Source organism: Mustela nivalis, assembly GCF_964662115.1.
Source record: "Mustela nivalis genome assembly, chromosome: 9".
In the NCBI taxonomy this organism is placed as follows: domain Eukaryota; kingdom Metazoa; phylum Chordata; class Mammalia; order Carnivora; family Mustelidae; genus Mustela; species Mustela nivalis.
In genome coordinates, this window is record NC_139028.1 from 13343996 (window position 1) to 13360697 (window position 16702).

Here is a 16702-nt window from a genome sequence, read left to right on the forward strand (position 1 = left end):
CTCCAAATTTTGTTCCAATCCGCTCCCTACTCTATAGCCAGAGCGATCAGTGTAAAGTGAATCATGCTACTTCTGGGTGTAACATTTTATGATTCAAGCTCTACCCTGCCCCGGCAAGGCTCTGTACAACCTAGTCCCCATACACTCTGCATTTGTACATCCCTCTGCCACAGGCACTTGGCACAGCTCTGAGCATCTGCACGGAATGTATCTGAAACCTCTTTCTACCACGTGTGTGCCTGTGCAACTCTCCTCTTCTTGAAAAACCATGACCGATGTCATCTTCCCTGGAAGACCTCTCGGGCTCGAGACGTAATGTACCAGACACTCCCTCATACGTCGTACTCCCAGAGCACGAGGAACTTCCCCACTGGAGCACCAGCATTCTACGTTCCTCTCTTTCCATTCCGTCATCCCCACCGGACTGAAGCCTGAGATAGCAAGGGCTGCATGCTTCCCTCCACGGCACCACGTACCGTGTTGCTTGAGCACCCTTCTTGAATAAATAAGCAAATGTGTTCCTGTTCATCCTCACCACGTCTGCTCCAACGATCTTTCGGCACCAGCACCTGCTCAGTTTCCTAAGTCGGGGGAAAGAGTTCACCTGCATTCCCCCGTCTTCTTCACCCATCACATCCCGTCAGCAGGTTCTCCCGATGCTACATTCTAAGTCATGCGCGAATCTGCCCACAGCTTGCCCTCCTCCCTGCCTGCTACCTCGTCCATCATCTCAGCAGCCCCTTACCTGGTCTCTCTGACTCCGGTTTTGCCCCCTCGAGTCTGTTCCTTGTGCTGTAGCCAGATCAATCTCCCAGCCTCGGCCCTACGGGCATTTCTTTGGGGATGGTGGTTGTGCAACATGGGGTACTCAGCAACATCGCTGACCCCCTACCCACCGAATGCCCAGAGTTCCCACCCTTCATTGTGAAAACCAGAAATATCTTTTGGGGGACAAAACTGTCCCTGGTCGAGAAGCACCACGCTAAAATAATGTTTGTAAAATGAAGATCTGATCATGTCATTCTTCTGCTTACAAACTAACAAGGAGGGCCACCTGGGTGGCTCAGTCAGCTGAGCGTCCGACTCTTGATCTCAGCTCGTGTCTTGATCTCAGGGTTGTGAGTTCAAGCCCTGCACTGGGTTCCATGCTGGGCACGGAGACTACTTTAAAAAAGAAAAAAGATAAAACTAGCAATGATAAAATAGACATGTGTACCTGCACACCTGCACTGAATACACCAAAATATTTTAGTGCTTGTCTAGGGCAGTGGGTTGTGGGTGACTTTACCCAGTATATCAGATATAAATACACGTAAGTATACATACACACACATATATATAAGAGAAATACACACAAAATATACACATATATAAAACAAATACATATATATAAAATACATAGAAAGTAAGGAAAAATGGTATTAAAGTAAAAGTGATTAAGGTCTTCCCATTGTCTACGGGATCATACCCAAGCTTCTTAGCGCCGCTGGTCCCTGTGTCATGGCCTCTGCCAACCTCTCCCATTCCACCTCTTACTGGTCTCACCTTATACTGGGTCCCTGAACCTCGGTGACCTAGATGTGTTCTTGCTTTTTCCAGTCTCCACACCTTGGCTGTGTCAGTTTTTCTGCCTAGTGGAACCTCCCAACTCTTAATGACTGGGCTCAGTCCTCTGTGTCCTTTGGCAACGGGCTCTCCTCCTCCAGGAAGGCTTCCGGTCCTCCAGTTTGAGCTCAGCGCTTCGCCCTGTGTTCCCATGGCAAGAGTACCAGCACCCTCCCTAGCACTCACCAGAGGACACCATAATCACCAGTGGACGACTCGCTGGTCACTCAGGCCCCAGCGAGGCCGGAGGGTACCCCCTATGAATTCCGCAGCATGCCCCTTCCTCGAGATACTGTCATTTGCCAGAAAACTGCCATAAGAAATACCTGAACCCATGATATTCTGCCACGTCCTAGGGTTCGTGGGGCACCTGTTCCCAACCACACGCAGTGCTCTGCTCCTCCCCCCGTCATGATCTCTGGGTCTTGGGATTCAGACCCAAGTCAGGCTCTGTGCTCGGCTCAGCGAGTCTGCTTGGGATTCTTTCCCCTTCTGCTCCTCCCCTGCTCTCTCTCTCTCTCTCCAACAAATAAAGAAATGAAATACTGAATAAAAAATAATGGCATAATTCGGGAAGTGCATAGAAAGGAGGAGCAGGAGAAACTCGTCCTTATGTGAAACAAATGGCAAACTTTTTGCCTTTTTGTTAATTCATTCAGTCACCGTGTTCCCACAGCTTTTTACCCACTTCTTATAGGAAATCAAAGCTTCAGTATATCATATGCTTTTACTGACTGGGCCTTTCTAAAGTAAATATCTGATGAAATGACCAAATCCCTTTTCTTCCAGGGAGTGTTCTCCACGATCCAATGTCATTTTTTGGTTAAACCACAGCTTAAAAGATGAAAAGATATTTCTATGAAACTTGAGTCTTTCAGGGTTGAGCAGGAGGCTGCATTTTGCCTGGAGGGGTGGGTTCTCTCCCTGTGATTTGCAAAAAGATCCTCTCAACTGCGTGGCTCTGACTTGTTCTGCGGAGCACAGAGTGTGACAAAGTGGAACCGAGATGGCTTCGGCAAGTAGGAACCTGACGGCTACCTGGCACGCAATAACTCTGCTTTCCTGGGGCTGGCCTGTGCAGCTGGCTGTTTCCTGCTGCCGCTCAAGGCAAGGAGGAGATCCTGAATCATGTATTTGGAAGGTGGACTTTGTATTTCAAAAGTCAGAACTGCCAAAGAAAGGTAGGCTCTACTTAAGAGTCAAGTGTCCCTGGAAATGCACAACACACAATGTATATTCCTGCCACAGTAAACACTCCCTAAAACCACCCCCAGGCACACACACACACATTCGGGATTTATATCCGAATATTTAGGTCACACACATATTTAAGAATCAAAAGGACAGGGGCAGCTGGGTTAAGTGTCTGCCTTTGGCTCAGGTCATGATCCTGGGATCCTGGGATCGAGCCGGGTGTTGGGCTCCCTGCTCAGCGGGGAGCCTGCTTCTCTCTCTCCCTCTGCCTGCCGCTCTGCCTACCTGTGCTCTCTCCCTCTCTCAAATGGATAAATAAATAAATAAATACAATCTCGAGAACAATAAATTAAAAAAAAATTAAAAGGACATATTTTTGCAATTTATCTACTGAAACTTCTTAGGAGCAAAAACACAGTGTCTTCATGATATTCCGCACCAGCACAGTGAATAAATATTTATTTCCATTTCCATTTTGAAAGTAAAATGGATTCAGAGAAGACAAATTCTGAAAACTGCTTAACATACCCATCTATACACAAAGGATAAAACCTGCTTCATGTCTGCATTCTGATTTTTATGTTTCAGTTTGTGTGGTTAAAAGAAAGTTGCAAGTCATGCTGGCACAAAAGAAGGATGGTTACCAAACAGAATTTTGCGAAGTTGCAAATTTTTTTTTCACCTTGGTCTGTACCCAGAAAATATGATACCCCCCCATGGAAGATTCTAGATTTGCTGTCTTCTTTAACCCACTTTTGCCGTGACTTGCAATATGAGCTTGGAAATAACTTGTCCACAGAGTGAACAGGTTCTTCAACTTTTCCCGGTTTACTGATGTCAGATTGTTAGCTTTATAAAACTCTGCCTTAAAGAAAATCACCGACAACACAAACTCCTATCGCAAGTCCCAGCTACACCACACATCGGGGATATTCCTTTTGTCCTTAAAACACATATTCCCTCCACAGGAAACACCCCTTGACTCTAAATCCCCAAATGAGAGGATTACTGGTGTTTCAAACATTTTTAGGAAGAAAAGCAACTCACCTATTCGCGGAGTACTTCCTTGCGAGTGATTCGGGTAGGGACAGTCCCATAAATCTACATTCTGTTCAGCTCCTCATTATTTCAGCAAAGACGAGAGCGGGTTCAGGTGAACGTGGGGAGCAAAACGCCTTCCGTCCACCCGGGAGGGGAGGACAGAATTCTGTTCTCCAGGTTCGGGAGCCTCATCCCCCACCGCCCCCGAGCCGCGTGCCACTTACTGTTTCCAGCAGGAGTGACCTCCGGCAGCTCCTGTCTGGTGCGGCAACACTGAATGGTTTGACGGCACACGTCACGTGTGAAGCCAACACCTTAAGAGGGTGGGAAGCTTTTCAACCAGGAAGACACGCTGAAAATATTCAGCAGTCAGCTCAATCGCATGTAAGCAAAGCCTCGCTTGTTTTTCACAAAACAACCCAACAGCCGGTGAGTCGAGATGAACTGATTTACACCGTTCTATGCTGGGAACTCTCTGGAACGACGCCTGTTCCAAACAGCTTCCCTTCCTTTGCCTTAGGTTTAAATTCTGGGTTCCCCCCAGCACAACAGCCGTCCTGAATCCGGTTAGTCACGGCAATATCTTTATCCCCTCGATTTTAAAATGCAAGTTTTCTCGACTCTCGTGCTCATCTTACTTTCATTTCGTCTTTCTACCCCATCTTTCCCTGTGACCACAGACACACATATTCCCAAGGAAAAAGGAGTTCTGACTTAAAGATCTCTTCCTAATCTATGAACCATAATCATCACTCCTGATAGATCTGAAAAGGCAGTTTTCTTTTTTTTTTTTTTTTCCCAGAACAAGCATCAGAACAATTTCTGAGGTAGACTGTTTAAATAATTTTGACAGCCAATCTAATAACGGCTTTAAGAAAAATAAAATAAAATAGAGATATCTTCCTGACCAGGGCATAGACCAGGCTCTTGAAACAGTGGAGAAAATCAATGAGCATTTCCCAACACTTACTCCATCATTCACCGAGTGTACGACCTGGGATCTGTGCAGTTGGTTAGAAGCTGGCTTTCAAAAGAGTCAAGTTTCATGGTTTCAGAAGGACTTTGTCCCTCTGCGAGCTCAGTCCTGTTTCAATTGTGACTATCTGCATTTAAATCCTGAGAACAAACATTAAACACTCTGAACACAAAATAGGCTACCGGCCTCAAACGTCAGAGCTGCCACAAGACCCGAGTTTAACTCACCCTTTCTGTCCCAGAGACTGAAGCTTTATAGTCTCCTTTCTGGATTTTCTGAACGAGAACAGGGACGCAAACGACGATCGGAAACTCAGCCGAGAAGAAATGGACGTTGGGTTTCTTTGATGAGCTGTATTTTTAGATCTTGATGTTTGTAATTTCATAGAATCTAGAGAAATTGTAGAAATCTGGCATCACCCCGTGTTTCCAGCTAAATACATCTCAGAGAACTAAGACTTCGTTCTTGCTTCCCACCGCTTAACGCAGAAGGAGAATGCAGCAGGCACCCACACATGAAGACCCCAGGATGTCAGCGGAGCCTCCTGCCTCTGATGGCTCTGCTGAGTAGAGAAAATCCTTACAAAGAGTAGGGAGTCTTTCAATACGCACTGTGAACCGCAGTTCTGTGGAACGTCCCTCCCCACATACCAGATGCCCAAACCCATCTCAAAGCCTAACGTAAGGTATCAGGGCCCTCCTTCAACTTTCGGGGTGCTTCTAGCTACCCTGTCCTCCCTGTCCTGCAGACATTTTTATCTTAGTGCTTTAAAACCACAGTGATAGACAGTATGCAGCTTTTTACTCCGAAGAAAGTAAAGGAAAAGGAAAATAAGCCACTTAGAGTGTTCCATATTCCCATCAGAAATCTACCTCTGTGTATTTGCTACACATATGGTTTAAATGTGTGTCTGCTTGTAATATAAACACGTCTAATATATGTATAGATAACACATATGTGAGCATTAAAAATTCTAAGGCAACATCAACATATACAAAGTCTACAATACTCTAATATATTTGGGCATGCTTGATTTATAAGTATTAGAGGAATTCAAGGTAAGGGAAAGTCGCCATGGTCGAGGTAAAATACGGGGTAAATTTCAAAGTCTGAGCTATGAGTCTTTTTAGATGGATTTGTTTATTATGGGAGTTGTAAAATATTGTCAGAATAACTTTAGAAATATTGTTACATGTTTCTTGATGTTACTAATGTTAGCAACATACCAGCAGAAGTAGTTAATATGATTATATCAGTAGGAAGATTCTCTATACTGTTTTTGTACTTTATAATTGATGAAATTATATTGAGGAATTGTGAAAGTGGGTTTTATTATCCTCATTTACAGATTTTTAAAAAAAAATGATGGGGAAGATGAGTGAGGTGAGTGTGGTCACATGGCTGGGGTGTTCAAAGAAGCAATTACCTACAGATTTTAAGTTACCAAAGTATCAGAAGGGTGGGGGGGGGTTCCACTACTTCCTCCCATAAGCCCCTCTCCCACTTTTTGTTCCCCCTCCACTTCCCCCTTCTTTTGCAGCATTATCCCATTCATTTAAGTGTCTGCTGTGTTCCAGCTTGGTGCCTTCTCCGTATAAAACCACCTATGAGCCGTATTATCATACCCATTTAAAGAGGAGAAAACTGAGGCTTACAGAGAATAAGTAACATGAACTGTACATGGATTCTGAGAGAACAGAGAATATAGACAGAATGGAGATTTGAATCCAAGTCTTCTTTTTTATTATCGATGTCTGTGTTCTTAACCACTACGCTATCTTGCCTGATTCTAAACCCGCCCAAGACATTGTAGCACATTTTCAGCTCACGCTGTTTATTATATATTAGATTAAACAACTTTTGTACCTTATGATTTAAAAACAGTCCTAAATATGGTTTGGTTCCATTGGAAACCCATTGACTGATTACCTAGAACGCTGTGCTGTAAGAGAAAAAAAAAATCTAGATGTAAATTTTTTTCTCACCATTTTCTGCCATCCCCTTCCTGAGCCTGTATGTAAGTGGTTGTTTTAACATTTGGCTAACATCTGCTTCATTGCAGAACTTTTTTCTTTGAATTTCCTCAAACCATTCGCCAGTCACTCCCTGAAGCCATCTGATATCCCTCTTTGTCTTCTGGAGTTTGCTGAAATAAAACAAAAATGTCAATGCATCCTTTAAATTTCTTGATATCAAGTGCACATTCATGGGACAGGAGGCTAAACTTGACCTCGTGGGAGAGCTGAATAAACTCTAAGTCTTGGGGGCCTAATCAGAATTCCCTTTCACCACCAATGTATGTATTTTAGCTGTTTTTCCAAATACAATGACAATCTAAAAGTTTTTGCCAGTTGTTAAAATAACCAGCTGGCGATGACAACCTAGGTTGAGCATTATGCGAACCCAACCTAATAATACAGCTGAATGATTGATGATTTAATGACATGGAGAAACCAGTATATTCTAGTTCTGATTACTCATTCATTCATTCATTCATTGTTTCTTGAGCAATGTCCATGTCCCCACTCCCAGTGTGGACCGTGGGGATTCAACATTGAACATAATAGATAGGGCCCTTGCTTGCCCATACGGTGGTCAAAGATAAGTGTTTGCGTGCCAAGAAGAAATGGTTGCATATAATGATTTTAGATAAAGAAATTCTTTAAACACAAAAACAAATTCTTTAAACACACAAAAAAGCCCAAGAATGAGCACCCAGCTAATGTTTAGAAGTCAAGGCCAGTGTGACTTGAGATGGATAGGAAAGGCCACCCAGAGCACAAACCTGTCTGCCCCACACCATCCCAACACCCAGCCTGACATCTTCTCTTTCCTTCTGTATCCTTTCCCCTGCCCTTTCATCAAACTTCATCCTCTTTCAAATGAAAAGGTTACTGATGGGGCGCCTGGGTGGCTCAGTGGGTTAAGTCTCTGCCTTCGGCTCAGGTCATGGTCTCAGGGTCCTGGGATCAAGTCCCACATCAGGCTCTCTGCTTGGCGGGGGGCCTGCTTCTCTCTCTCTCTCTCTCTCTCTGCCTGCCTCTCTACTTACCTGTGATCTCTGTCTGTGTGTCAAATAAATAAATAAAATCTTAAAAAGAAAGAAAAGGTTGCTGAGTCCTTCATTAAATCACTGGTTATGATTTAATCACTGGTCCTTTTATTTTAAGGCAGAGCATTTTGCTCTATTTCAGAAATCCCTAAAACTGTTTGGAAATGAGAGGCGCTTAATCCAGAGAGAGAGAGAGAGAAAGAGCGAGCGCTGGATGGGGCCAACTTTCTAGGCGAGTCTGTGAAGTAATGATGTAAATCTCTTCAAGTGGTCAGGTTGGCACAGCGCTGGGCTTGATCATGGGATCCAAGCTTGAGGGGTTCTGCTGTCTGCGGAAGAATTTCATGTGATGCTGAAGCATTTGTCCTTTATCCAGGGTCCTCTGGGAAGCGCCAGTGTTGGGGAGTGTGTAGGACTACGAAGATAGTGAGCAGGACAGCTGCAGAGTGGCAAATTTGGGGTTAAAGGTAACGAACCAAGATGGTTGCAACTCAGGCTCCTGCTTGGGGCTATGATACTGTCATTTTACAAAATAATCACGAAGGAAGCCAGAGGCCATCCTGCCCAGACTTGCATTTTGAAATGCATTAGGCAGCACTTGTCAGGTCCAGCCCACAACATCCGCCTGGGTGCCTCCATCTGTCACTGCTGTCCCTCTGACACCCACCACGCCTTCTCTACCGCCACTTCCCTGACTGACTAACCAAGGGCCCACATGGAACTGTTTCTTTCTTTCTTCTTTTTTTTTTTTTAAAGATTTTATTTATTTATTTGACAGAGAGAGAGAGATCACAGGTAGGCAGAGAGGCAGGCAAGGGCTGGGGAAGCAGGCTCCCTGCTGAGCAGAGAGCCTGATGCAGGACTCGATCCCAGGACTCTGAGATCATGACCTGAGCTGAAGGCAGAGGCTTAACCCACTGAGCCACCCAGGTGCCCCCAACTAACTGTTTCTAATCAGTACAGTTGACAACTTGTCAATGCCTCATTTATTAATGTCCCACATTTGTTTCCCCTTCCACGTTCTCAAAGTCCCCCACAACCCCACGATTGTTCAAGACTGACACTCAGCCGCCCCCCACCCCCCGGCTACCACTTGTCAACGTATCCACCTCATCTCAGAGCACAGTCAAGCCACCTGACTTAGGAATTCTCCAAACAACATAAATGTATTTATTCAGTTTTACTAGAGGCTCAATGTTTCATTGAGTGTGAAAACCATCACACTTCCGTCCATTTGACCTCAAGTGCTCATTCCAGGCTTGGGCTCACATCCATCCATCCATAGCCTGTTTCTTCCTCCACTTCCAGCCAATGAAGTCAGAGATCCATAGCCCTATGGGAATACTCCTGCTGTGTGAATTCTACTTCAGGAAGTATATCTTGGTGAAACAGCCCTCCTACCTGTACACTAATTAGTTTCTAAAAATAATATGCAGGCAATGCAGCCTCCTGGGAATGTCCCATAGCATGAAGCAGGAAAAACAAAATGCAGATTTTATCTATCCGAAGCTATGTACAATGCTGCACACATTGGGGGAAAAATCAGGACACCTGATCTCTTAAGGCAGAATAATTATAGGTATCATTTCTATTTCTAGCCTTTTAATTATGTTGATTCAGTATATATAATATATGATCCTATTTTTTTCTTTTTGTTTGTGAATTTTTGTATTGTTGGGGGTTTTTTTCCCATTAAAATTTTTCTTGTAGATAGAGGAAAAAAAATCAGTGATGTTTTCACAGTCCTAACACAATCCCTGTTAATGATTTGGTGGTGATTTTTCACATGGTCGTGATAAAACTTATTCACTATACAGTTGTAGAAGGCCTCCTAGGGGCCATGCAGGGAAACAACGATGAACAGAGGAGACGAGGCTCCTGTCCTGTGGGACTCACCATCTTGTAAGTGGGACAGATCCAGGCCCCATCACAATATAGATGTAAAGTAACCAAGAGTGGCGAGTGTGATTAACTCACTCAACACAGGTCTGAACTCTGGGTATAGCGCAGGGAAGAAGTCAAGTCCTTGCCCTCACAGAATTTACACCCTGTGGGGATAAATAAAGTAAACAGGTGGTTGGACAGCACCCGAGGCAGCAGCAAAGATTTTCTTGAGACGTTGACATGTGGCCTGAAGGTTGAAAGACGGAGGGGTAGCAGGTGGGTGGTTCTGGGATAGAGAGACCGCGCTTTCCAGACAGAAGAGGACCAGCCATAGAGCAGCCAAGGAGAGAAGCAAGGAGCTGAAACGAGGCTGGCCTGGCCCGACTAACCTCGGGGAGAGCCGAGGGGGAGGCAGCTGCTAGATCACGTCGCAAGCATTTGAGGGGAGCAGTCTGGCACTGAGTCCGGCAACACTGAGAATACCTTGTTGACTTGGCAGTGACCTGCCACATCAAGTTTGCATTTCCAAAAGCTCATCCTGGACTAAAACCCTTCTGCACAGCAAAGGAAATCATCAGCAACATGGAAAGGCAACCTACTGAAGGGGGGAAAGTGTTTGCAAATCATCGATCTGATAGCGGGTTAAATTACCGAAACAGAGAAAGAACTCCTACAGTTCAGTAGCCAAAAGAGCAAACGATCTGATTAAAAAAAATGGACAGAGGAGCTGAACAGACATTTACAAAGAATAATAAGGATATGGCCAGCAGGCATGTGAAAAGATGCTCAACATTACTAATCGTACGGGAAATGCAAATCAAAACCACAATGAGCTATCCCCTCGCACCAGGCAGATTGGCTGCTACCAAAGAGACAAGCACTAACAAGTGTTGGTGGGGATGCGGAGGAAAGGGAGCCCTTATGCACCGATGGCGGAACGCAAGCTGGTGCAGCCCAGTCTGGAACACAGTATGGAGGTGCCTCGAAAAGTTAAAAATAGAAATACTACATGATGAAGTAATTCCACTCCTGGGTATTTACCCAAACAAAATGAAAATGCTAAATCAAAAAGTATATGCACCTCAGAAATAGTAATTGTGTGGAAAAACAAAGTACAATATCAAATCAAATTTTAATTCTATATATATAAAATACAATATTAAATATGTATAATGTGGGGTGCCTGGGTGGCTCAGTCAGTTAAGTGGCTGCCTTCAGCTCAGGTCATGATCACAGGGTCCTGGGATCAAGCCCCACATCGGGCTCCCTGCTCAGCAGAGAACCTGCTTCTCCCTCTCTCTCTGCCTGCCTCTCTGCCTGCTTGTGGTCTCTCTCCATCTCTCCAGTAAATAAATAAAATCTTTAAAAAATTCAAATATGTATAATGGACATACACAGTACAATACAAATCCAATCATACACACAAATACACACATAATGGAATACCATTCACTCATAAAAAGAATGGAATCTAGCTGTTTGCAACAAACTGAATAGAACCTGAGGGCCTTCTCCTTAGTGAAATAAGTCAGAGAAAAACAGATACTGTCAGATCTCACTTATATGTGGAATTTAAACAACAACAAATCAAGCTCCTGGGCACAGAGAACAAACCAATGGTTGCCAGAGATGGGAGATGGCAGGTGGGAGAAATGGATGAAGAGGGTCAAAAAGTTCAAACTTCTAGTTATAAAATCAGAAAGTCCTGGGACGTAATGTACACATCGTGACTATAGTTAATAATACCGCAATGCAGGGGCACCTGGGTGACTCAGTGGGGTAAGCCTCTGCCTTCGGCTCAGGTCATGATCTCAGGGTCCTGGAATGGAGCCCCACATTGGGCTCTCTGCTCAGCAGGAAGCCTGCTTCCACCTGCCTCTCTGCCTACTTGTGATCTCTCTCTCTCAAATAAATAAATAAAAATAAAAAAAAAATAAAATAAAACCGCAACGCAGGTTTAAAAGTTGCTAAGAGAGTAGGTCTTAAAACTTCTCATCACGAGAAAAAACATTTGTAGCTATGCGTGGTGACAGATGGTAACTAGACTTACTACGGTGATCGGTTTGCAGTGTATACAAATATTGAATAATTATGTGCACACCTGAAGCAAATACAATGCTATATATCAAGTATGCCTCAACAATCAAAAAGATCCTAGGCTATAGGTAGAGACAAGATTCCAAGAGGAGTAGAGTCAGGAGACTTGGAGGGTCCGGGACAGAAAGGTGTTTGCTTAGACCAGGGAGTGTGGTGCGGAAGCAGAAGAAAAGTCGGAAGGATTCAGCAGGTGAAGTTTACCCTCAAGTGATGACGTGACTTTGGAGGGCTGTAGGGGACAGAGGCATGTCAGGGAAGACTCCCCGATTTCTGATTCACACAGGTGCGTGGAAGATGCCATTCACAGGGATGTTGCATATACAACCTTCACAAAAACAACATTACATATTGAACAACTTTACCATTACTCATCTTTGGACAATCATTAAATATTTGCATAATATTCAAGACAGTATGATTTCCATAATTTATTTACTATTCCTACGGTGAAGAACATTACAATTTTGCCTTATAAATATCACTGTAAGGGACAGCCCTGTGCATTTTCTGTTTTTACTGTACCTCTGACGGACACTGGGGCAGAATTACTGTGTCAGAGTCAAAAACATGTTTTGTGATTTCCTCATATGCTACCAAAATGCTTCTCCCAATTTCTGTGGCATATTACTCATACAAGTGATATACAATATGGCAACCGGTGCCTTTGGAAGACTAGATGTTACTCTTTTGAGTATTTTTATTTTCTGAATTTAATACTTTCAAGGTACCATGTTTTAAATTGTGGGTAGTTTTTTTTTTTTTTTAAGGATTTTTGTTTCCTTTGCTTTTAAAAAATTGCTACATTTTTTTCTTTCTTTCATCTCTCTCTCTCTCTCTCTCCTTTTTTTTTTTTTTTTTTTTTTTGGTTAAAGTAAGTTCCATGTGCAGCATGGAGCCCAACTCGGGGCTTGCACTCATGACCCTGAGATCAAGACCAAAAAAAATGCTACATTTCTTGGATAAGTAGTGAGGGTTGATTACATCCCACACGTCTGCTAACTAATGACATTTTGTATTTTGGCAATTATACATTTTATCAATTTATGAATCAATGCCTCAGGGTCTTTCACTGGAATGAGGCATGTTTAATAAAATAAACTCCTTATTTTTTCTTATTTATTTATATATTTTTCTTATTTATTTTTCTTATTTACTCTATTACCCCCAGATTTCTGACTTTCATTCTGACTAGGGCTGGAGTATATAAAACATATCTCATCTGTGGATGTGTTTATACTAAAATCTGTCTCTCAAAGACAATGAGAAATGAAATGCAGACAGTAGTCACACACAGATAGATAAAAGGGCATGATTTTAAAGAAATTCAGAGGCTTTGGCATACCTGGCTAGCTCAGTTAGTGGATCATGAGACTGTTGAACTCAGGTTGTGAGTTTAAACCACATGTTGGGTATAGAAATTACTTAAAAGTAACTAAATAACTGGGCGCCTAGGTGGCTCAGTGGGTTGAGCCACTGCCTTCGGCTCAGGTCATGATGTCAGGTTCCTAGGATCGAGTCCCACGTCGGGCTCTCTGCTCAGCAGGGAGCCTGCTTCCCTCTCTCTCTCTCTGCCTGCCTCTCCATCTACTTGTGATTTCTCTCTGTCAAATAAATAAATAAATAAAATCTGAAAAAAAAAATAAAGTAACTAAATAAATAAACTTTAAAAAAAAGAAAAAGAAATTCAGTGGCTTTTAAAGCAGAAACATCCCAAGATTGTCAGGAAAGTGGGTGAATATGTACACCCCAGAGCCTGAACATTCAAGGGTCAGGCAGTACAAAATAATGGCATTGTATTTGCCTATGACTAAAGGAAGTAAAACATAAATAGTTCTGGCCTTTGAAGTGAGGATAACCAGAAAGGGAAGCCATGAGTGACATACCAGTCTAAAATGTCTGGGTACCTGTAACTCAACACCTTAACCTTTTACACCAGGGAGTCCTACCTCCTATAAAATATAGTCAGTACTTTTATAATGGTTGACTGAGCGCCTGGTACTAACAAGAACACAACGGTTTACACTGATCTACTTACTTAAAAAAACATATCGAAGCTCAATACTAGCAAAACAAATGAAACACCTTAACCTAAAGGCATGCGACCCTTACAAGGACAGCATTTTGAGTCTCAGCTGGGAGACTTCGAGAACATTCTGTCTGCAATTGGAATTCGACCACGTTCACAGGCAGCCCCGGGCCCCTCCTCTTCCTCCCAGCCGGTTTGTTACACACTCGGTCACCCATTTCCAGCGCCCAATCCGCTTTATGCCAAGAACCACAGGGTTCCAGACCACATATGTCCAGATCCATTACAAGCGCGCACCTTGCTGGCTTGGCGGGTCCAGCTTGACTCAACACATCAGGAGGGCCTGTTGTCTACACTTGCCATGTGTCCTGCCCCCGGGCTGCTGACTTGACTCAACGAAGTCAGGTCTTTTCTTGCTAAGCCACAGTCCCACCCCCTGCTCCCGAACTGCTCCTCCTTCGTGCATCGGCGTCTGAGACCCTCGCGACGCTGGTGCCCTTGGAGCACCTGCGGATGGAGTGTGTCCCCTGGGGGTTCCTCCTCCTGCGCTGAGCTGGTTTTGCATCCCCAGGGGAATGCATCCCACCTCTCTCCTCCTCCTCCCCGTGCCCTGCGGACCTTTGCACATCACTTCTCTGGGTCCACCTAGACTCCCAGCAGGTTGGTCCCCCTCTTACTTCCACGGGACCTACCTACGAACGTGCAGCATGCGGAGCCCCCTCCCCCCGCCCCCAGCACTGGCGGGGCGTCAGGTTCCAGCTGGGTGACCTCGGCCAAATATTTCTCTTTTTCGGCTTCAGCTCCCTCATTTGTGAAGGGGGTCGGAGGAGGTGGCCGACCGCTCACAGACCAGGCCTCCACGACTCCTCGCGTCCCTGAACAGCTGCTCCTTCGGGATGTGACTTTGTCACTCCGCCTGTCCCTCAGCCGCCGCTGGCCTTGTGCTCAGAACAGCTGGAAGTGATGCAGAGGGACGGCCAGACTCGGAGCCTCAGTTAGCCTCGCAGCCTCCCACCTCTGCCCCCAGGACTCGGGATCCCGCCTGGGCTGACCCCGCCCCCTCCCCCGCAGTGACAGCATGTGCAGACTGGACGGCCGGGCCCTGCCAGACCTGCGAGCGTCCATCTGGGTGCAGAGACCCGAGGGGAGACAGGAGCGTCCCCCAGCCGAGCGCAGCCCGAGGGACAGTCCCGAAGAACCGTGAGCTAATCCACAGAAGTCCTTCGGAGCCATTAAGCTTTGGGATGGTTTGTTATGCGGAACTTATAAACGCAGATGAGATGATCTCGAAGATAGCTTCTGGTTTCAAATGTATAGTGAAATGAAAAGGCTCATTATTCCTACGTCGGAATTAAATCTTGGTGGAATCTTATAAATCTGAAGAGGCCCTTTGAATCTCATCAATCTCTGCATCTTCGGGTAAAATAATAATAACCAGTGATAAGAACAGATGCTGTGTTGAAGATTCTGCAGCTGTTATCGCTAACCCTCATTAGCGGCTGCTAATTAGCCAGGCTAATAGCATGGCTGCATCAGGATTCGATGTCCCCATTTACAGGGACACCACTTGAGCCCACTGGCGGGATGGAGTTTTGTCCTGGGATGAGAACCCAGGCCTTGGTTCTCAAGCCCATGTCCACCTGACCTTCCCTCTCACTGGGTACCACTAACTCCATTAAGAAACGATGCAACTGACAGTAGTAAGCTCAACGTGACTTCTGACGTTTAACCAGGTAGTAATGATAATCCAAATAGGACTGAGGACAGAGCAGCTGGACAGACGTGTCAAGCAAGCAAGTCCCCGAACCCAGAATACAGGAACCACACCTTCCATTTTCTTGTCACAAAGATCTCAATTAACTCCCCCAAATTGTTCCCTTACGAGCTCCTCTTGCTGAGGGCAATGATTCCTCTTTGTGGGGGGCTCATTCTCCCCCTTCACCTCCCTGCTCACATTTTTTCTCCATTTTCATTTCCTTGGCTTCTGTACCCATCATTTGCTCATTCACAGCTGACCTTCCTGTATGCAAGCCATCTTATTCTATCTGCCTTGTTCTGCTCTCCAGGCAGCTCAGCAGCCTGATCTCGATCAACCATCTTCTCTTGGCTGCAAAGACCTCTTGCCAAAACATTCCCCCAGCCCCCAACCTCTCCTGCTCTTACAGGTTCCCAACATCAGTGAACCCTAGAACAAACTGTTCAACTGAATCCTGTAAAAATGGATTTGTTGCCTGAATTGTAGATCAAAGCAGCATGAAAGTTTCCCTCCCACAAAAAAATTCAAATACTTTTTTGTTTCATATCACCCAGCAACCACAGCACAACAGAAGAGCACGAATGGAGTACACAAGCCAGGAACCGTATCCTGATTCAGAGCTTCGGACGTCTGGTTAATGACATCATGGAAGCTGGATTTGTCTGTCCAACTCAAGACCTTCTCCAAACTCTGCAACTCCCAGAAAACTCACTTCAGGAAAGCCGGCCCCTTTGTGTTTCCGCTCCAGGAAGGTGATACTTCCAGGAACTGGTTTCTTATCGCTCCTCTGCAAGGGAAAGCTTTAGAAGAATGAGTTCTCAGCCAGGAGGAGGCAGAGGAAAGAGAGCAAAAGCCCTTGTCCAGGGGTGGCTCCCATTCCTTCACAATCTGGGGCCTGGCCTCTCCTCTTCCCCGATTGTTTTTCTGAAAAGATTGTTTTTTTGAGAGCCTTTGTCTCTAACATTAGAGCCTGCTGTTTGCCTGGTCCACAGCCAAGACTCAGGGAGGGGCAGGGGTTAGAAAAAGCAAGCAGGTGTCTTGGAAAATGTGTTCTTTTGCTGATAGGAAAGT

The 16702-nt window shown here is 44.9% G+C and overlaps 1 protein-coding gene across 6 annotated transcripts in view; it reads right to left on the reverse strand.

The window, feature by feature from the left end:
* The window catches only part of EXPH5 (exophilin 5), a 64571-nt gene that overhangs the window by 18368 nt on the left and 29501 nt on the right, over positions 1-16702 (reverse strand). For 3 of the 6 annotated variants that reach the window (XM_082683216.1, XM_082683217.1, XM_082683220.1), the window contains exons 2-3: positions 6802-6962; positions 5044-5206 (exon numbers count right to left, since the gene is read on the reverse strand). In XM_082683216.1, the coding sequence (XP_082539342.1) occupies positions 5044-5206; positions 6802-6962 (324 nt within the window). Of the gene's footprint in view, positions 1-3846; positions 4125-5043; positions 5207-6801; positions 6963-16702 lie in introns of those variants that run through there. The other 3 variants (XM_082683218.1, XM_082683221.1, XM_082683219.1) reach the window with 3 other exon arrangements.